At 34.3% G+C, this 22,794-nt stretch overlaps 4 protein-coding genes across 4 annotated transcripts; 1 reads left to right on the top strand and 3 right to left on the bottom strand.

The window, feature by feature from the left end:
- The first annotated feature begins 2,213 nt into the window (after positions 1 to 2,213).
- LOC147397360 (large ribosomal subunit protein eL20) lies at positions 2,214 to 4,893 on the top strand. Its single transcript, XM_086452943.1, has 4 exons — positions 2,214 to 2,372; positions 2,587 to 2,702; positions 2,802 to 2,865; positions 4,311 to 4,893. Exons 1-4 carry the CDS (start codon positions 2,358 to 2,360, stop codon positions 4,650 to 4,652), a joined length of 537 nt encoding a protein of 178 aa, XP_086309069.1. The 5' UTR covers positions 2,214 to 2,357; the 3' UTR covers positions 4,653 to 4,893.
- Positions 4,894 to 5,164: 271 nt separating this feature from the next.
- LOC147397359 (short-chain dehydrogenase/reductase 1-like) lies at positions 5,165 to 7,403 on the bottom strand. The gene is made up of 5 exons (XM_086450200.1): positions 7,339 to 7,403; positions 6,925 to 7,171; positions 6,070 to 6,147; positions 5,809 to 5,994; positions 5,165 to 5,542 (listed from the first exon to the last, which is right to left on the bottom strand). Exons 1-5 carry the CDS (start codon positions 7,401 to 7,403, stop codon positions 5,165 to 5,167), a joined length of 954 nt encoding a protein of 317 aa, XP_086306326.1.
- A 2,526-nt stretch (positions 7,404 to 9,929) lies between these two features.
- On the bottom strand, positions 9,930 to 15,284 carry LOC147397358 (eukaryotic translation initiation factor 5A-2-like). Its single transcript, XM_086452944.1, has 5 exons — positions 15,031 to 15,284; positions 10,614 to 10,736; positions 10,413 to 10,469; positions 10,237 to 10,311; positions 9,930 to 10,138 (listed from the first exon to the last, which is right to left on the bottom strand). The coding sequence occupies exons 1-5, from the start codon at positions 15,151 to 15,153 to the stop codon at positions 10,034 to 10,036; spliced, it is 483 nt and encodes a 160-aa protein (XP_086309070.1). The 5' UTR covers positions 15,154 to 15,284; the 3' UTR covers positions 9,930 to 10,033.
- Positions 15,285 to 16,513: 1,229 nt separating this feature from the next.
- Positions 16,514 to 18,676, bottom strand: LOC147397357 (putative WRKY transcription factor 40). The gene is made up of 4 exons (XM_086452940.1): positions 18,480 to 18,676; positions 17,536 to 17,856; positions 17,331 to 17,447; positions 16,514 to 17,010 (listed from the first exon to the last, which is right to left on the bottom strand). Exons 1-4 carry the CDS (start codon positions 18,558 to 18,560, stop codon positions 16,651 to 16,653), a joined length of 879 nt encoding a protein of 292 aa, XP_086309066.1. The 5' UTR covers positions 18,561 to 18,676; the 3' UTR covers positions 16,514 to 16,650.
- Positions 18,677 to 22,794: the final 4,118 nt, after the last annotated feature.

The following is a 22,794-nucleotide window of genomic DNA, read 5'->3' as shown; positions in this document are numbered from 1 at the left end:
TGATTGCACATGGAAATGAAAATTTATTTTCCACCTTAATCAAAAAGTCCACCAAAACATGGATTTCACTTTCCCACCTATATGGGTGGGAAAGTGAAATCCACCCATATTTTCCATCTCCAATTTTTTCACACTCATATCTTCTTCTTCACCATCACCACCACCACCACCATTACACTAACATCGCCATCGTCACCATCACCGTCGCCGTTACCTTCGCCATCGCAGTCACCGTCACCATCATCACCATCTCCGACCACCTTTCCTCTCTCTCTCTCTTTTGTTCTCCTTCTCCATCCCTCACCTCCGCCACCACCACCACCACCATGTTCTCCTCTTATCTTTTTCCTCACTTACCTCCGTCGTCATCGTCACCGCCACCATCACCGTTGTCACCGCCGCTATCGCCACCACCGCCATCACCACCACCATCGTCGCCACCGCCACCACCACCATCATCGCCACCACCGCCACTTATCTTCTTCCTCTCCCCCTTCTCTCATCTTTCTTTCTCCTCCTCCTCTCCTTCTTTTTTTTTCTCATTTAATTTTTCTATAATTTTATTCAAGTAAAATCAAACAATAGAATTTGATTTTCCAACCCTACCTATTTTCCATCACAATTTTTCCATGGATTTCACATTCCATGGAAAGTCACTTTCCATGCAATCAAACATACCCTTTTGATTCCCGAATACGGTAATCCATGTGGGCAAAATGTCCTTTAATAAGATGTAAGATCTTACTAAGGCTAGCTAGTATGTCTATGTGATAATGAAACACTTTACTTAACCAAAAATAATAATAATAAGCATGGACAGATGGTCATGTTTGGGTCACATGAGCTGCCATGTTGGACACTTCACCCCCTACAATTAATGATTAAGATTCGTTTTGAAAAAAAAAATAAAAATAAATAAATAAATATTGTTTATAGTGGATGATTGTTGAACACCCAAATTTAAGATTAAAATCTGATGGTGAAAATAAGTTTTTTTTTCTTTTAAATTAGAATTTTATGCTATATAACCATGTGGTACCCGATCATAGTTTTGAGTGTCACTTGGAGACATGGTCTATATAGATAGGTGGTCCTTTGGATCATATAGCCCCATCTTTAATAATAATAATAATAATAATGAGGAAATACCAAGTTAGTAAGAAAAGTTTTCGGACCACATCAACTTTTGGCATCAAAAAATATGATTTGATGTCACATGATTGTAAAAGATAAAATTATATGAACTATAAAAACAAATTCAAAAGAAATATATTTTAACTTAGTTATGGTTGTGTAACTTTAATTTTAGTAATTGTAGAGGTAAAATCTCAAATGTCATCGATTCTTCAAGATTTACCCATAACAATCGATCTTCATTGTTTTTTATGCACTCAAATAATAAAAAATCATATAGAAAAATAATTAAAGAGAGAAAATAAGAAGCAAGTTTTGTTTATAGGATTTGTCAAAAAATTGAACTACGTCATCGAACTCCGAAGAGTCATTCCACTATTTTTCAAGCCATTACAAGATTTATAAATCCTAACCTTCTTTTCTCTTTCTTTCTCCTCATAGCCTCCACCTTTTCTACCTAATTGTTCTCCTTATATAAATATAAAGAGACAAATCCTAAAAGAAAAGTCAAACAAATCAGGATTCTTTACAAAATCTATCATTATCTATAAATAAATATTCTCTAGTCAATTAGAAGATTTTATATTTTTAGATAAGATTGCAATCTTAATTAAAAATCTAATTAAGGATATATCAATGCCTCGAGTTATGCATTAATTATCATATGATCGATCATCGATATTTGTCTTATATATGCCACATGTCCAATATCGATTTTATCCTTTACAGTAATAATATTTTATTTTTAGTGATGAAAGTGAAGTTTATTTTTTCCAATAAAGATAAGAATTTTATGAAACATGATATATATGGGTTGGATCAGGTATACTTATTTATAATGAGTCGTGCTAATATGCCACCCCCTCTAACACACGTCCCGATCATAGAATTATAGATCATTTACCTCACGATACACAAGAAAAGATGTATGATTATGCATATCTTGAGGCAAGTGATCTATGGTGGGGTTGGAAAATCATTACACACTTATAAATGGGTTGAGTTTAAGTTTTTAACATGATTATTAAATGGGTCAGGTTTGGGTTTGATAAATTTTAATAATATCCGTTGCTCAACACGAGTCACGAGCCGACCCGACCCATTTTCATTCCTATTCCTCCCATTTGTCATTAGGGTTTGTATCTCTCTCGTATAAAATCCAAAGAAATCTCCGCTCGATCTCTTCTAAGCAGCGTTGAGATCTGACTGTCTTCTTGGTAGAAATGGTGACTTTCAGGGTGAGAGTTCTTCCTTATTTTCTTCTGTTCTTACGTCTTGTCGTCTTGAATTTTAGCTTTTGTTTTGGTTTTTTCCCAAATCGAAGCTTTCCCAACCTTCTAGATTTTAGGGTTTTTTTCCCATGAATCTGAGAAATGTATATAATTCTCAAGATCCTATCTAGTTTTCTCTCAATATTTTTTGTTTTTTGTTTTCTGTTTTCTTGGGATGCAGTTTCACCAATACCAGGTGGTTGGGAGAGCTCTCCCTTCGGAGACAGATGAGCATCCAAAGATCTACAGAATGAAGCTTTGGGCCACCAATGAAGTTCGCGCCAAATCAAAGTTCTGGTAATTGTATTTAAACCCTAAAAACAATTATTTGATCGTTTCCTGGGATGATGTCACGTTGTTTTGTTTGAATTTTTTTATTGATCCCTGCAAACACAGGTATTTCTTGAGGAAGCTAAAGAAAGTGAAGAAGAGCAATGGACAAGTTCTTGCAATCAATGAGGTTTTATTCGATCTCCCTCTTTTGTTTAAAATAATTATGTTTATGGTGTTGGAATTTTTGTATCAGATGTGTATTGGCGTTGCAGAACTATTTACTGTTTTTCACTTGTAAGATTTATATGTGGAAATATACTTATTTGATGGATGAATAGATAGATAGCCAACACTCCAAACGACTTAATCGGATTGGTGGATATTTTCTTTCAATAATGATGGCTGTGAAGTCAATCCTAAACCGTCAATATGATAGATAACACTTCTAGTTGAAGTTTCGAGTTAGCCAAGTTAGTAAGATGTGTGCAGTGTTGTTCCGATGTTTTAGGTTCAAACCCATCTTGGCCATGTTAACAGCTAATCCTTTAACCATAAAAAAAAAAAAAAAAAAAAAGAGAAAAAATAGATAACCCTTCTGATTGGCTATGTGGATAATTCCCTTGGTTATAACACATATGGTACCTTTTTTTCCCTATGAGTTGTTGCCCTTGATTTTTTCCTTTAAAAAAATAAGGAAAAAGGGCGACAAAGAGTACCTTTTTTCTGCCATGGGTGGTGTTCTATTGGGATTGGATTTTGTTTACTTGGAGATGTTAAAGTAGTGAGATGCGAGGTCCCATTTGGACCTGCTAGCTCACCTTCTTCTAGTGAAGAGGTCTGGAGTGTTTTATAATGCAACTTCTTCTTCGATTCTTTTTTTTATTTTTATGTATAATAAATTCAAGATAACGAAAGTGGCTGCTTTGGAGTATTTCTAGACTATAAAATTTGTTGATCTTCCCTCCTCCTGGGTGTTGGTATAAAATTTACTCCACATACTCGATCTTGGTTTTACTTACTTTAAAGCCTTTAGACTCCAAAATCTTTCTCCATAATTTTAGCTTTGTGTTGACTCACTCTCTAATCATGATTTAATATTCCATCATCCGCAAATGACATACACCAAGGTATCATGCTCTTGAATATGAGTTAGATCATCTATGATTAGAGCAAACAAATACATACACAAAGACAATCCCCAATGATGGCCATGTCAATGTATCCATTATGAACTCTTTTTTTTTTCTTTTTCTTTTGGATGATATGGTCTCTTTAACCACTCGTCCCCAAGTACCATGTGGAAATTCTTGGGCCATTGGTCACATGAAGTCTCACATCAGGTTGAGATGACTTGTCTATCCGTCTCATTGATTGACGATACCAAGACAAATCGCATGAGTCATCTTGGTCTTGGACGAGATTTAAAACCATGCCCTGTAAAAAATTAAGATTTCAAGCAGTTGATGAAAATGTTCAAATCTAGTGGTTAGAAATAGCCACCCCAAAAGGTGCCAAAAATCTAGTGGCCCGGCCAGCTGGTTCATGTGAAAATTTGCCCTTTTCAGTTTTTTTATTTTTCTCTCTGTTAAAAAGAAAAATAATTATACTTTTTACCTGCTATACTGATTACAGATTTTTGAGAAGAACCCTACCAAGATTAAGAACTATGGGATTTGGTTGCGATACCAAAGCCGAACTGGTTATCACAACATGTACAAGGAGTACCGTGACACTACTCTTAATGGGGCTGTCGAGCAAATGTACACCGAGATGGCTTCTCGCCATAGAGTGAGGTCTCCATGCATTCAGATCATCAAAACTGCCACCATTCCTGCTAAGCTTTGCAAGAGAGAGAGCACCAAGCAATTCCATAAGAGGGATATCAAGTTCCCCCTGGTGTTCAAGAAGGTTAGGCCTCCTACTAGGAAGTTGAAAACCACTTACAAGGCATCAAGGCCCAACTTGTTCAAGTAGTTCTGTCCTTGTCTTTAGGTATGTGTTCCATCTCATAATTCCCGCTCTGATTTGATGAATGAGCTAGAGAAAACTAAAATGTGAGGGAAATTTTGTTTCGTGGTAGAGACTTGTGTTTATTTGTTTTCTATTCTAGGTATGGTATTTGTGTGGTTGGACTCTCTGGAATACCCATGGTGGAACTTGTTTGTAGGAGGTGAAAAATCTTTGGAATTTCTATTATAGATTACTATTCTGTGTTTATGATGCATTACGGATTTTTGGATTTGTTGATACAAGGACCTCGGTTAAAAACACACCTTCACCTAGTAGTTGTTTGACCATTAACCCACTTGCCTATCATATTAAAAATAAAATTTGGGCCTGCAAAGCAAAAATTCACAATAATTAATACTATGTAATCTTCTTTCAAAAATCTTTTAATTAATACTTTAAATTACAAATAAGCTACCCTTCTAATACATATACGTTCACACGTGGCCACCTAGTTTTGTTATAATAGAAATCACAATTCAAAACTTAGCTATTTCCATCTGATCGAAATAGCAACCGGAAGGACCTCCATTAGGTAGCAAGGCCAACATGACTGGACCTCTTGCTCCCTCTTCAACAGTCATGGTTCCCGTGTGCCAATTTAGATCAGTAGCGATGTGGCCAGGATGGACACAGTTTCCACACATTTCAGGGTAATTCTTAGCAAGAATTCTTGTGTAAGCATTAAGCGCGGTCTTGGAGATGCTATAAGCAGGCAGCATGACAGGCCATCCATTGGCTTCGAGGGCGCCTTCTTTCAAATCGTGTAGGAATCTTTGCAGTATTCCATCCAATTTCTCTTCTGTAAGAGTTTCCAGGTCCCCCAGTTCCTTTCTTATCTGTGTGTTGGGAATCCTCTGTATGTAAATATAAATATTAATGCAACATTTCTGTGTGGAAAATTTTTAACTTTTAATGCAAGATTAACAACCACCATAATCATGTTTTTTTTTTCAAGCCTTTAAAAAATAATCGTATTTGTCTTTTAGTAGTAAAAATATTGTACAATGACATTGTTGTAAATAATTTATAGATACTTTAATATATTTACGAAAATACCATTACACAATGACAACAAAATCATTACTTATTACCATTGATTTTGTATTCTAAATTAGGTTACCTTGAGTTCTGATCGAATAGAAGATACATTTACAATCCTTGCTCCTAATGTTGAGAGCTGTAAAAGAGGCAAAAGAGATTTTGTAACTCTTTTGCAACCATAGTAATTAGTGTAGAGGCATTTCTCCGCGTTCTCATAAGTTTGTTGAATCATTCCGTGTGCCTTGTTGGCTGCCTCGCCTGAGAGCTGCATTGATCCATCATGGGTTAACTATTGTTATCCTTCTTGAGCTCATATGATCATGCTTTACATATTACTTACCCATGTCACAGGATCGATATTTAAGGCCTTTAGACTTTCTACATCGACTACCACTCCTGATGTTCCGGCATTATTTACCTGTAGAAGGTGATTTGTTAACTTATTACCATCCCAAGTCCCATGAGTAGTAGTAAATGAAACTCATTCCTCCATTAAATTCTTAGTAGAACTATGTTTTCTATTTGTACAATTGTGTTCATTTCCATATTCTTTTGGATCCCTTGTTAAGAACCTTGAACTTGTTCTGACTGGGACTATAGTCAGTCTTCAATGACCAAACCATCTAAATCTCTTCTAGATTATCACCTGTTGAGACTACTCCATCATTTTTACGAGAGGAATTCCGCCTTAAAAGTCATAGTGACTCTTTTTTTTTAACAAGTTAGGATGAGATTACAATCTAAAATGAAATGGTTAATATATTGAAGACATGGGACTTGTCAAAAGATATAGCCATGGTTTTAAGACTCGTTTTGATGTCTCATCTCATCTGCGAACAAGTGCGAGTTGTCTCGGGCTAGTTTTTTAATACATTTGAGAAGTCTCGTTCAACAACGAGAAAAATGAACATGGATTTTAAATCTTGTCCGTCAATCTCGTTGTTGGGCGATATACTAAGACAACTCGAGTGCAATACGTCTCGGATGAGTTTTGAACCATGGATATAGCTTGAGATAGGGTTGAATGAAGAGAATGGAATCAAGTTACCATGTCAAATAGTCAGTAATATTATGCATGCAAAAAAATTAAGATGCGATGCACGAATTATTTGCGAACTTATTAACAATTGTTCTTACCAACAAAATCACGGGCCACCTTCCAAAAGAAGAAAAAAAATCATTTAATTGCAATTACCAGTATATCAAGTCTTCCGAATCGGGTTTGAATAAATTTGGCTAAGGAGTCGATGCTGGTCGAATCTTGAACATCAAGTTGATGGAAAACTACATTTGACAGTCCTAACTTGATCATTGATTCAATCCCTCTCTTCTCATTTCTAGCTGTTAACACAACTGTCACACCTTTATTTGCCAATTGTCGAACAATTTCCAGTCCAATACCCTTGTTTGCACCCGTGACCACTGCATACCTACAATTCCAACTTTCAAGCAATGGATTTTAGTAATTCTCACAATTATGTTTTTTTTAATCTTCTTAAAAATATTCTTATTTTATCTTTTAGGCATTGTTTGGATACAAAACAGAAAGTAGAAAATAACTTTGAAAAAAAGTACTTAAAAAAATAATAATAATAATAATAATACATACCTTTCTGTTGTTGATGGCTTTATCATTTTTGCTGTTTTTGGAAGGGGTGCCGCATCCTCATCCATACTTATATAGCTCACAAAATGGGATCTGTTGACATGGAAAATTACTATTATTGTTATTATTATGAGAAGTTGCTTTTTTCTATGTTTAAATGTAATACATATTACTTACATCATTTTATTTACTTTTAAAATTATTAAGTTGCCAAAGACATTATGAGAAAATTTTATATTAATATAAATAGAAGTTTTTTTGCATTAGAATACAAATATTAACATTGACTTATAGCTAGGCCAAAAGTTATGCCATTTTCAAAACTTAAAAAAAATATATAAAACTATTTTTTAAATTAGTATTTTTGTAAATTTAGACAACTTAAAACAAATATTCGAGCATTCATTTCAACGTAAAAAAAACTTTAAAAGGTATTACAAAATGAATATATATATATATATCTTCTTTGGTAATTATTTATATTAAAACGGGTACTTACTATATGGACATTTCTCTGAATTTACCTTTGCACCTTTATTTTGAATTTTATACAAACGATTTGTAGACCCATTGAAAGAGAGCTCATAAGAAAGGCGAAAAGGTAAAATAATGAAGTGATGGTAAAAATGAGTATCCTTTTTCGTAATAAGGGTTGGAGATGTGTAGACTCAAAGGAACGGGAACTCATATATTCACTCACATAAGAGATGTATCTCGAGAATATAGCACATGTCAGGATTGTGAGTGAACATATGAGTTTCTTTTCTATATAACTACGGATCCCAACCCATTTAGTGTGTGTTTGGTAACACTTATGAAGTCTGAATGAAGGAGACCCACTTTTAAAATTCAGACTTTCAGAAGTTTTATTTTCATTTGTTTCATTTCAAAATTTAGATTTCAAAATCAAAATTCAGAAGTTTTATATCAGCGATGAGAGACGTTGGTTGAAACTTCAGAAGTCTGATTCCTTGTTTCCAGACTTCAAAAGTATTACCTAACATAGTCTTAGTAAAATATAAAATAAATATCAAAATGAGTACATATCCATTTTGATAAATTTAACAAAAAGAAAAAAAAAACATTTCTAGACCAATAATTCTAGAAAAAGACTTACCCCATTTTGAGAATAAACTAGAGAATAAAAGTGTTTATTTACCAAATCCATTTTGAAACATCAGAATATAATTATAGATAAAATAGACTCACAGCTATATTATATGGAGAGCAAGAAGTAAGAAGCTGATTCTTAGAAAAGAGAAGTGGAGATTAGAAGTCAAAAATACTTCAATTTAAAGGTAGTTTAAAAGCATAAGGTGGAATCTGATTCCTTGATTCCATGGACACATATTGCCTTCATTGGAGTATCCACAATGAGAAGTATGTGATGCTTCATATATTCTGAGATGCCTCCTCGCGTCGTCTTAAACTAAATGAAGTTCAACTTTTATAGGATGTCTTGGCATCAAAACAATGTGGAGACGAAAAGAAGCTAAATACCAGTATCACATGTTTTTTGTTCAGTGGTCCATTAATATTTGGTAGATCTCTTGAGGGATGATTGGTGATTTTTAACCATTAGAATTAAGCCATCTACTTCTTTGATAAACAAGAGAGTTAGTGGTTACTCCACTAAGAGAGAGGCTAAGAGAAAGTTGATTAAGATGGATTGAACATGTTCAACAAAAGCATGATAATGTTAGTTAGAAAAAATTAATAAGGGGAACATGTGATGGCCCTAAAGAGAGTCAAACATTTTTCAATAAATGGATTAGACGCCTCAGAAAGGGATGCTTTTTTGTGAGGGTGATCTCTATGGTGAGGAGCTCACCCTCACAAAAAATCAGCCCATTTTAAAACTTCTAACTCCAATTTACAAGAATTGTGTGGAGGCTGGAGAGGGAAAAAACTTTAAAGGGGCCATCCCGCTTCAAAATTTCGAACGAATTCTCTCCTTTGGATTACACATGGCATTTTTAAGGAGGTATCCTAATATTGACAAAAATGTAGGACATAAAATAAATACAAAATTCCACATGTCTTGTAAAGAGGAGGGTTCCTTCAAAATTTTGAAGTGGGTTGGCCGCTTCAAAGTCAGACTGTGTTGAGAGAGAGAGAGAGAGAGGAATTGAGTGGTGACCTTCAAAAAAAAAAGGGGGAAGAATAGCCATCCTCATTCTAATAGCCCATTTAAATTCATATTTGGGGGTGCTATTAAGAAGTTGGTGTGACAATATAACCTAACTCTCTTCAAGACCCCAGATAGATATAGAGACCAAATGGTCGAACAGTCTCCAGTGGTAGACCCCATTGCAAACCTTTCAAGACAACCTTAAATGGGCAGAGGTCAATCAACATGGGTCTGATTCTTCAATCCAAGTTATTTTCAAAGAGACTAACATAAACCCAAAGTTTCTATACAGCTAAAAAGAAAACAAATCTCCTCAGATAGTTTATGTGTCACAAACCCATCATACTTCGTTCTTCTGAAAAGCAAGATCCTACTGGTTCCAATCCCTACATCGAGGGACCATCATCAACTCCCCATCTTCTTTCCTTCTTCCCCCAAACCCAGACTAGAAAGCAAGTCTAAATACATGACATATTAAATCATCTTAATAATGTATCACAGTTCTTACCTAATAATAACAAGAGAAAGAGTTGTTTTACATATGGTAGTTGTAGCTATATTTAGAGACTAATTCTTGGGGCCAATGTCCTTGAGAGCACAGATTTGCTCTTCCCCCATTGCAGACATGACAGTCACCACAAGGTCTTTTCCTTCAGCAAACCCATCTTTAATCTATAAACACCAAAATAAACATAGGAAGTGTCAAGATCAAGACAAATGAAAGTGAAATTTCACCCAGTTTTTAAGGAAGTATTGAAACTACAACACACCTGTCGGAGCAGATTGTCATCGGTGGGAAGCCTAAGATCATCCTTGGTGTTACCATTTTCAGTTAGAAGGCTCACCTACAATGAAACCCAACAACCCAGTTGTTCTAGCTAATAAGAATCGAAGAACATGATCTCCAACAAGCCATCTAACAGAATTAGATTATGAAATAACTTACAAAGCCATCTTCGGAGATATCAATCAGCTGGTAATCGGTACGATTAACATGGGGAACCTATAAAAAGAATTAATAAATGGGCAATCAAATTTTACAGAGTGGTCAAGAAAAAGTAGGGATCCACAACCCTTTGGTCAAGCCATGATTTTGTCTAATCGTAAAATGAGGTAGAAAAGAACGTAAAAAAGGGAGAAGCTTTACATCACAGTTATGGGAGGAAGGAACGATATCTTCAAGCTTCTTTCCAGTGAATATATCAATCCCCACAAAGTGACACTTGGCATGGCCATGCTTACCAGTTTTGGAGGTGGAAACCTCTACAACCTGTTTGGAGAAACAAACAAACGGCCTCAAGAAAATAAGTTACAAATTGTGTTAGGCTGATCAAACTTCAACATGATGCTCAGATCCATGATAAAGAGTTTGACAATGTTTCATGCCAGCTGTCAACTTGACGCAACCCACCTTCATCCAAGTTTTGAGAAAAGAGGGTGAATCTACCCATGGATTTTATTTGACTTGAGAAACATTTATTACAGTCCTTTTATTTGGTGGGGATCACAGAAATAGCATTCCCGAGTGAGGATACTGATTTATCTTAATGCAAAGTTCTCAAAAGGAAGCTGATAGAGTCACACAGCTACGACCAAGTTAACATGAGAGTTTAAATGTTAAGGATGAGAAGATGGGTAGCTCTTTCATGTCCTCAAATACCCTTCTATTCACCTCCTTCCACATGAAACAACAATCAAAAACGGTTTTCCTACGACTGATTCAATGATTGATGGTCAAGATTTTATTCAGGGATACAATTCACACAAAAAAGGGAGCCTCTGAATGCGATGTTGCATCCCAACACAGAAGAAAACCAGGAAATTAGTTGTAGAAAAAGAATCCATAAGCTGACCTTCTTGAATCCTCATACATGAGCAAAATATGGGGGTCATTGATGCGGGTTAGCAATCTTGGTACAATAGCTAATAGATTTGTCTCCCAATCATTCAAGTCCCTTGTAAACCAAAATACCAAAGAAATCTTCCCCATTTCTTTTTTTGAGGGTGAAAGAGAAAAAAGAAGTTTTATTAAGCATCATCACACCAACAATCTTCCTAAAACCAAACCCAATCTTCTCTAGCCAATTTGAATCTCAACCATTTAGAAAATCAAGTCAAACATTATAGATGCATCTCCAAATATTGCAAGCATATGATTAATCAAAACACACCAGTTTCTTGTCCAGGATTCATACTTTTATACTTAGCCACGACGACTCCCTTCCAAGGACTAGATAGTTCAACACCAAACCTCCATAACCACTTTCCTAAAATAGCATCATTCACCACTTCCAAGTTTCTAACCTCCCAAAACCCTCTTTGAGGCACCCGCCAAAGAGTATGCCCGAGTTTAGAAACACAAAAACCCAGTGTATCACTTAACTAAAATTGTAGTCTAAGCAGGCTATTAGATTTGGCCTATGAATGATATCGAATTATAAGGTAACAAAGACAAAAAAAAAAAAAAAAGATTTCAATAAAAAAAATAAAGGCAGCAAAGATAAACACCACACACAACGATTGAGAATCTCAATTCATATGAATGAAAAGTGGCTAAAAATCAATAAAACTTACTATTCCAACCAAAACCAAATAAGGAAAGCTCTAGAGCAATTAATTTTAGTTATACATTGATGAAAGGTTTGTCAGTAACCGAAATTTCAGACTCCATTAATGAATGAATCTTTTATACAAATTGAACTGCATAGAATAAAGCTATTTATCATTCATAAAATATGCTAATCCTCTTGAGACAGATACATGTACTTAGTGTATTTTTTATCGATAAAAAGACTTTTATTAGAAGGAAATGGGAAAATGGCTAAAGAAGAAAGAACACGAACACGAAGGCAAGTAAGAGAGCCATTCACTCGCTAGAACAAAAAACTAGAGGATAAAAACTTTAGGAGAATACCACCTCCTGTATTTAGTGTATAACACCTGTCTGTGAATTGCTTCAACATATCTTTCTACATATAAATAAAGTTTTTATAACTTCCTTGAATACTTGTTCGATGATAAAGAATTCTCCCATAAACCTAAATACTTTGGTCACGATCAATATGCATGATTAAATATGCTAGCACATGGTGAACCCAAAAAAATAAATTTTGCACATTTAGCAGTATATCCCACTTAACGTAGGAATCCTAATATAGGATGGGAATAAAGTAATATGATTTTTTTTACATGGGTCATTAGGTCCAACATGGAGATGGGTTAAAGCTGATTTTTGGCGCGAACAAAGACATAAAGAAAAAGAAACGGACTGCTCTAAGACTTCTAGCTCATTCAAATGTTGAATCAACAATAAAATGGGCGATCCAAAGTGTTCCAATTTCCAATCAACTATTTGATAGGTTTCTAGAGTTTTCAAATTAGGAAATTTTTTGGTGATGATCCAAATGATGACGAGATCATCCTCACCAAAAACAAGTCTTCAGCTCATCTCCATGCAGGCCTTAGAGATCCTGGTAAAAAACTGTGCAACTTTGTCCCTGCCCCTAAATATAAAAACAGATGAATAGCTTTATGATGGCTTAGAATATGGTATAAATTACAATATCTATAAATGTAATTTTATACTTTACATACATTCAAAACAAATGGTAAGTTTGCATATAAAAAAAGGAATATGGAAGATTAAATATACTTTTTTAACCAAATTCCAAAAAGTAAGTAAATAAAATAGAAGAAAATAAAAGGGGAGGGGGGGGGGGGGGGGGGGCGGCACGGCGTTTCAAAAAATGTCATACCCAAATCCATGAGTATGAACTTCAGGACATATTCAGACATCAGTACTTGTTGTTAATGAGAAAATGAGAATATTGATTCATAAGCTTCACATGGATCGAGTTTCATCTTTCACTATGACAGTTATCTTAGGTTTGTATGGATCAAGTTTCACCATAAACTGGGGGGAGTTTAACAGAGGGAAGAAGTGATTATGATCCTTGAATTGGAAAGATCATTTAATTCTTTTCCACTTGCAAGGCATTGAACCTTGTATGCACCCCCATTGCAAATGAACAATTTATCATATCTTCATCAGCCTTTCGATCCTATAATTGAGCTCCTAACACCTACCCCCCAACACACACACGTGCGCGCGCGCACATAACATTCTAGATTTCACCATTACTAATAATAAATAAAGTTTTCTGAGTATTATGGAAAATTTGAAGTAAAATTAATTTTCATTTAATAGTCATATACAAATAATTAATAATGTATGCCATTAAAATAAGCTCAGCAAAAGCTCTATGTTGAATCCATTTTATTGAAATCAATTTACCAATTAAAAGTTATGAGCTTTTGAAAATTTTGACAAAGATGTTTATTCGGTTGTTAAAACAGAATATAAAATAAGACTACTACTTTTAACCTTCACAAGTGTTATAATATTCATATTTTCTTTTTGTTAACCTCAAAATTTTTGTAAGGGTGTTATAACACTCAGAGTTATAAAACTATTTCTTTTATAAACACTGAAGCATTTTTTGGAAGAAAATAAAAAATCAATATAACCTACAAAATAACCGTCTGTCTTCCCATTATATATAGGTTCACAAATTTTTGACACGCACTCAAAGGGTCCACATGAAAATGAGCAAAAATCTGGTCATTTATGAGGATGATCCCTTCCCTATGGAGATCACCCTCACAAGAAATCAACCGTTTTTTAAACTTCTAATCACTTTTAAGTTTTAACATGCAGTTTAACCATAAGTTAAAATGGATGATCAAGATTTTTTTTTTTTCACAACTTGTAATCCACTTATGATAATAAGGCCAGAATGTCGAAGTCGGTTTCACTCGAAAATACCCTCCATGGTGAGGACATCATCGTAATAAAAAATCAGGCCTTGATGCATCTCCGTCTGACCCACACAAATGTGTGTAATTTTGTGTCAAAATAATGTGTCATCCTCTTACCTATATTGATTTCGGTTCAAAATAGTTTCCCAACAGGTTAACAAAGCTGCTGCACACTTAGATGTGCAGCAAGGATCACCATGACCCAAGTACAGAGTCTCCTGTAACAACTCTAGAAGTTATTCCTTCTGATATAAACTTCCCTAAAACAAAAAATATACATGAAATTACAAGTTCTCAATATCTTAAAAGAAAAATGTTGCCCATAAATGACATAAAAAAGCACCAAAGAAAGAAAATAAATTTTCCAAAGAGAATCCATGCAAAGAAACTAGAAGTAGCCTCAACACATATAATCTCCACACAAGATCTTAGATCACAGAAGTAGGAAAAAAAAATCAAAATTCACTCAAATCCCAACTAAGGAAACAAAATATAGAAACAACCCAAAGAGATAAGAGCATCAAATACTACAATAACTAAAAAAATAAATAAAAGATCTTGAACAAACAGATAGAAGTATAGAACAATCAAATAGACAGAGCATCAAATAATGGAAGAAAAAAAGAACCCACGAAAGATTTTGAACAAAGAAACCAACCCATATCAAATTTTTCCTAGAAAATAAGCAAAAGATAGAGATTTTGTGTGCACATGTGAGAGTGATTGAGAGGGAGAGAAAGAGAAACCTTGCAGGGCCTGGCTTTAATGACGATGTATCCGTTCTTACGGATGGTACCAGCCTGCTGAGGGTAAGTCTTCGATGCTCCTGCGTCTCCTTTCGCCTCAAAATGATGCTCTTCGTCCGACATCTCTCTCTCTCTCTAAATTTCCTTTCTTCTACTTCTCTCTCAGAAAAATAGTAAAATAACAGGAAGAAGACCTTCAACACTGCAACAAAAAGACAGAGTGAGAAAGATAGGTGTCCACAGTCCACACTGCTCTTAGTCCTTTCTCTCTCTCTCTCTCTCTCTCTCTCTCTCTTCACTATGGTTACACGCTCAGTAACTCTAGTTAAGTTCACAAACATCCCATTTCAGCCATTGGACGGCTCTTGTCTCAACACTCACTGCTCTCAACGGTTCAGATTCTTTCTAAAGAAAACGGTTTGTACGAAATAGGGCCACAAAGATGCTATTTGTTTAGTCTAATTTGGAAGATTATTAGATATGGATGTCTTTCTCAACGTGGAATCGAATTTTTATTTGTTAGTCCATGGATTGGATTTGGATAGAAGAGTACTACAAGAATAATAATTTTCTATTCATGGATTAAAAAATTCATCAAATAAATCATAATTAAATTTGAGTTAATAACGTCAAGGATTTGGCTCAATGACAATTTCTGACTGATAAGGGATTAATGCCCGTAGGTCATTGAGTTTGATACCCAATATAAACATTAATTCCTCAGGCGAGGAGTACCCTCACTTACCTGATGCAAGTGATGTGTAAGCATTGCATGTTCCTTGGGACTAGTCCTTGGACAAGATCACAATCTATAAATTAGGCAAAATCCAAATACGAGTTCGTTACATTATCTATAGTGAAACCCGATTATCAAAAAAAAAAAAGTTAATAAATGATCTAAAGTCAAAAATATGATCTAGAAAAGAATCCTATACAGGGAGTCTCTTATCCAAGAACATCCCTATCCGTTTTAAGTTCTCTTTTCCTTTTTTTTTTTTTTAAGTCTATTGGACTGTCAATGGATTGGGTTCAGATTGGTTCGGGTCGGGTTGAGTACTATAAGAATTTTATGATTGTTTTGTAGTGGTAAAATCAAAGATAGTCCAATAATAACAGATATCTACCAACATGGACAGTCTAATTATATGGTGAAGTAAACACAAATAATAACAGTATTCACTATTCCAACAAAAACAAAACACTATTCACAATAAGAAAATCAATTTACAGAGATGGGATTTAGTGAAGGTTAGATTTTAATCGCTATAGAGCCATACCAGGTGACCGTCGCAATGGGTTTTAAATTTTTCGAAGTTTTAATTTGGTGGATATTGTTTTAACACAATGGGTTACAGCGAAGATTAACATTTGGACTCGCTCTATGATATTGCAACGATGCACCCAATATCTAATTATAGGGCGAAGCTAGCACAAATGATAGAGTTGTTTCATAACACATCAATAACTAAGATCTGGTATCATATACTCTCACAAAAGAAACTAATTAGATTATATCACTTTTCTTTTTTCATAATTATATTTACAACTGTCGGCTCTCCTTTCTTCCAAAAAAAAGTGAAATAAAATACATTTGTAAATCACTCTTAGAGTGATTTTTTTTCACCATTTTTTTGTAGGTGAGTGTTGAAGAATTCTTCCTGATATGGCCAATGCTAGTGCTTCTTTGAAACCAGAATCCTTTGACAAGGAAGAAGCCATCTGTTCAGCGAAAAATTGTTGGAACATTGGTGATTCAATTTCCCTACTAGTTTTTTCGGCGTCATTACGTAATCCAGGTTGGGTCTGGTCAAGTTTCTTCGAGTGGTCTGAAGGACTAATAGAAGCTAAAGAAGGAACCGAATCGACATTTACACCATGAATTAAATTTATTGATGTTTCAACTCGAGAAGATCTTGGGTGATTGTGCTCACCCTCATATGTTGCTTCAAGGATCGATCGATCTTCAACGTTTCTTTGCACCTGAAGAGGAACAATTGATCGTTAATAAGGGTGGTTCTTCTAAGGACGCGATCCGATAATTTGCAAGAAAATATCTAAATTATATTATACATAATTTAGGTATTTAATGTAAATCAATGTATTATATATCATTTTGGATTTGGTCTGATCCAATCCAATTGTTATATGATCAGATCGATCCAAGTATTGAAATTTTATAAGAACCCAATTCAATAACCAACGAAATCGGTTTGAGATCAAATCCAATTCTTAACATATTGGTCCCCAATTGACTGAACCCGATCCATTGACAACCCTAGTGAAGGTTTCAAAGGTATTACCTTCTTCTTGACAGGGCAACTTGGGGCAAAGGAACACTTGAAATAAGCTCTAGGACATGGGTTGTCTTTGGTAATCTTTTGCCCATATTTCCTCCATTGATATCCATCCTTCACTACCTGTAATGTAAACCAACTTCAGTAATTTGGAAGAATTCCTTACAACACACAACACAAAATAAGAAAATTTTAGTGTTTTGGGACTTACAAGACTTGTATCAGATGGATCGGTTCTTACATAAGCCATCGAGATCTTCGTCTTGACGTCTTCTCTTAGTCTCTTACTTAAATCTTCATCATTAGAGCTGCTACTATCCACACTAACATTGATTCCATTGTTATTGATGTAATCATCACTTCCGGCCTTCCTTTTCCTTGATGTAGTCCTCATTTTTTCGGGCTTATTGCTCATCAATTCTTTGAGATGACTCTTCAAAATGTTATAATTTTGGCACGTAATGGCCAACATCTCGGTGAGTCTCTTGTTTTCTGCGCTCATCTTATCGAGCTTCTCTACTAAAACACCAGCCTAAAAACAAACACAAAAACAACCCATTAGATCTTCATGTTACCGCAATTTTGATTGTGGTTTTTATTTTCCAATTCATCAGAAGTATTTTTCAAAGTAAAAAAGCATGTCTAATCAGTATTTAGTTTTGGGTTCATGTAAAACGACATGTTGCCCAATTCCACATTTGACTTCTTACTTTGTAAGAAGTCGAATAAATAAAAATTAAGCGATTTCGTGACAAATAAGATGCTCTCCATTTTTTATTTTTTTATAGTTATGACTATTTTTGGGATTCACTCTTGAAAGATACAGAAGCAGCTTTTTAGTTGATTCCATTGCTTCTAAAAGCACTTTTATACCACAAAAAACACTTCATAATCACCATCACCAAACAATGGGTACTACAATCTCAAACTCTAATATAAGTGATTCCAGTTGAATGCAAAACAACGCAGAATGGGTCATATGATTGTGATTCGAATATGTTATCAATCCAAATTGACGAAAATCAATCTCTTTAAACAATTTTTCTCTAAACCAAAACAAATGAAGATGAAGTTCTTACTCTTTTAGTGATTAAAACCAAGTGATTGGAAAAAAAAAATAGTATTGGGTATTCATAGAATTAAGTCCCTACTCACCCGAACATCTTCGTGACACCATGAAGGATTAATATTGAGGTCGAGGCTGAGGGAAGTGTCCACTGAAGTCGTCAAGTCCATGGCCGTCGAAGCGTACAAAATTCGATTCGATATCAGGCACAAAGCAGTCTTGAATGTGTTAAAGTGAATGAAGAGACAATGGTGAGGATACAAGTATATATAGAGAAGGTAAGATAAGACTTGAATTCAAATAAAAGGTGCAGTTTAGAAGCTTTGGAGGCACTCGAAGACAACTAAGAATTAGAGAGGGAGGTGGAAGTCATGTCGGTCGTCTTTGTATAAAAGTCATGGTCAAACCACTAAAAAAAAATTGAAGTCAATTTGGTCTTGAGCTTTACTTTGTATCACGTTTTCAACTATTCCCAGGTCAATGAATTATTTACGAGGAATTATGGTGTGGGAATTATGGTGTGGGTCACAATGCATCATAATTCTGTGGTTCCTCCATACCCACGTCCAAAGGGTTTGAGTGATGATGGATGATAATAAAATGTGATCAGATAGTTACGATCATCTCATTATTTTGACTTTTGGGTGTGGACTTTTTTGTTTTTGACCGAATACAAGAAGATCGATGACATCGCAATTAGAAGGAGTATGCAAATTGAAAATTCTTAAATATTATATTATATTTGTGAAGATATATTTTTTTTTTTTTTAAATCACAGAAAGGTTAATCCGGGATTTTAAGAATCATGGATAATCAATCGCTAAGAAAAACAAAAATGTGTTTTCTTGATTTTTTATTTTATTTTTTATTTTAAGAAATTATCCAAAGAAAATGACCGCATGTGCTTGATCACATGCTAGAAAAATCGAAAAAGATTGGATTTTAGTTTTGGAGCTGGTGTGAAGGAAAAGAAAAGGATTTTAGAGCATCTTACTCGAGATTAAATCAATTTTTCTGGCAAATATTTTCTAACCTATTCACAATCAAACATGAAAAAAAAAATCATTTTCTTTCAAAAAACAAAAAAAAAAAAAAAAAATCATTTTTTTATTAATTTTCCCCCCAATCAAGGAGACGATTGGATGCCAAAAGTCATTTAAGACTTCGAATATTAGTAGAAATACACATTTGAAGGTGCTTTCTATCAAATCCTAAACAAAATAATGTATCCACGTCATGAATAAGAGGGTATGGTGCCCACGTGCAAGGGTCCCATATGCCTTGATTCTGGTCCTCCTAATTGTACGTAAGTCTGGACACCCCGTTATAAAAAATAAAAATAAGAGAGAGAGGGAGGGAGGGTCTCGTGAAATTGGTCATGAGTAAAATATGTTTTGTTTACTAGAGTTAGGTGAGATTTACGGATCCAAAACCTTGGATTATGTCACAATTATGAGGTCGTAACTCGAGAGTTTGATCTAATGCTTGCCTAATAAAGATAAATGAAGCTAAAAACCATAAAATTGTGTGCACTATGTGTCTTGATTTGTGTGAAATTACATTCAATTAATGTTCAAATTAGGTAGGAGTTTAATAGCTTCTCTAACAAAAATTGCATTAATCTTCTTTCCTTAATTCCTTCTTACTTTTCTTTAGCTCTCATCTTTAAAATAAATAAAAAATTATTTTAAGACTTCTGTTTTAATCAAGATTAATCATAAAGATTTTCATAATCTACAAGATGTTGGTGGAATTTAAAATTTTATAATTGATTTGTCATTTAAGATGGTTGATCATTGAATAACCATCCTAATTTATTGGATGGTTTGTACATCACTCACTTTATCCTTTACATCAAAATATAAATATCCCATCAGATATCATGTGTTTGATTGGGATAAAATTATATTTTGACCCTCATAATGAGTTTACTAGATAATGTTCACCTTATACCACAAATGTTGTAATAATTGTAATAATTAATTAGAAAAGAACTTCGAAAACCTAATCCAATAGGAACACTAAGACCATGACTACACTGGTTTGTAATCATCGAACCATCAAAATTGGGTGCACGAGAAGGGGAATAGCTGGTGAGGAGTCAATGAAAGCAATTGCCCCCACAAAACTTTAAAATATCATGTATTTTCAGTAATTGCAATATACCCCATTTTCCCCCACATCCTCGCATCCTTCCAACTTTTGCCCCCACAAAACTTTTGAGATACCCTTGTATTTTCATCTAATAACATGTCCCATTTGCCCTTACCTCCTCAACTCCCTCCAATTTTTGAAAAAAACCCCTTCAATTTTTTGAAGATGACATTGCATCTCGATTGGGACTCCTCTCATGAACTAATTGAAAATAATCCGAATATTATTTTCTTCAATTTCTAAACAAAAAAAAATCAAAATAGTTTACCCCTACTACAAGAAAATCTCGACCCCACCCCTATACACGGGTAGTGGTTCATGCACAAGTTTAAGATGACATGTTTGATTTGAATTTACTTGTACTATAACAATTAAGTTGAAAAGTAATCCCATTACTTTGTCAAGAAAAACCTAAACATTAGTACATGACAAAAGCGGCCTCAAATTAATACAAATTATAAGAAAAAGAAAGAAATAATAATAACGTCAAGATCTATAAGATTTGTCAAAAATTGAACTCCTACATCCTGAATCTTAAGTGAATTACCCTAATTTATAATCTTACATTCATACCAAAATCAATAAGAATTTAAATCATATTCCTCATCCTATGTGGTAGATGGAGGGATCACAATAGATTATCTGATTTTTCGAATATTGCAAATTTAAATATATGTATCTCAAGGTGATATTTTTTATTTTTCTTTTATCAAAGTTGGTATCATGACCATAGTTTCAAAGCCACACCAACGTTTGCTAATGACACACCAATTCCTATTGTATAAATTACCAAAGAAATGCACACAGTTGGTGTGGCAATGGCTGCTCTCTGAACCAAAATAGAGATTTTTAGGTTTGGAGTTTGGACCCACAAAAGTCGATTTATGGTACATAAGTGCAGTCGAACACAAAATTTGACACGGCTTGTTAACTACCATCAGTCATGTCGGCCATGATTTTTTTATGGACAACTGAGCATTCCCTTAGCTGGCACACGGATTTTGCATTTGGATGCGGGCCCAGATGTCAATAGCAATGTATAACACGTGTCAAAAGTCAAACCCACCTATCAGCATAAATGGTGATTGTGGCCCACAAAACTTAGAAAGATCTCCCCTATATCTGTTTCAAATGACAAAAATACCCTTAATCCATTGAATCACCACTTTGGATAATTCGAGATCATAATGTGAATCATATTGACTAATATGAGGTCATAAATAACTGTCTTGCTATTTTAATAAATTTAGGTTGAATCTATTTCTTTAATAATTTAAATATTTGTGAATTTTAGAATTTTAATAATATGACTCATCAGATGGCATCCTTAATCTACTCTTTGACATGAATAAATTTGAGAATCGTAAATTTATAAGTCTTGAGATATATGATTCTCTTGAAATATATTTTTATGGGGAAGTACACTCGTGTATCTCAAAACGTATAGATCTACGACTCTCAAACTGATTACGTCTAAAAGTCCATTGAATATGTCACTTGATGAGTCATATTATCACGACTCTCATATAAATCACACGTTAAAATACAATAAATACATTTTAAAAATTAAATTTTATAAAAGAAAAATACTCTTAAATTTTATTTTATTTTTATCAAAAATACTCTTAGATGCTTACGTGTGCCCTATGGGCACAACACATTAACAAGACCTTATATTGAATCATCAATATTAAAAAATATATATATATATATATATATATATTACTTATAACTTAATTTTTATACTACATACGTTTGCGCGTGTCAGAGGCCACCTAAAACGGGAGAATTAAAAGAGAGAAAGGTAAGTTTTGTACCTTGTACTTAAATGAGGGGCATTTATATCATATATATATATATATTAAACAGATACGTGGGATTTTGGGATCCACTTCAGTTAGTCTTCAAAATTTTGGTAGAATCCTCTAATTTGGATTAAACGTGGTGTCTCAAGGAGGTCTTCAAATATTAATAAAAATATAGGGGTGTGGAATAAATATAAAAAGAAACGTGTCATGTTCTAAACAAGATTCTATCGAAATTTTGACCCGGCCTATACGCTGCAAAGTCAGACTCTGTCTTGGATAGGGTCAACTAAATAATCCTTCTACCAAAATGATTAATGGGTCTTGGACGGCCACGTTGCCAAAGACTTGAATACTATTCCCCCTCTATGTAACTGCTTCCAACGACTTCTTTCGAAGTCAACAAAGGAATCGTTCACGCACGTGTTGTCCATCTATCACACCG

Source organism: Akebia trifoliata, chromosome 8, assembly GCF_017979445.1.
Source record: "Akebia trifoliata isolate Shusen 1 chromosome 8, ASM1797944v1, whole genome shotgun sequence".
Taxonomy (NCBI): Eukaryota; Viridiplantae; Streptophyta; class Magnoliopsida; order Ranunculales; family Lardizabalaceae; genus Akebia; species Akebia trifoliata.
Note: the sequence above shows the minus strand (reverse complement) of the source record. Positions and strands in the feature narration are given on the sequence as shown.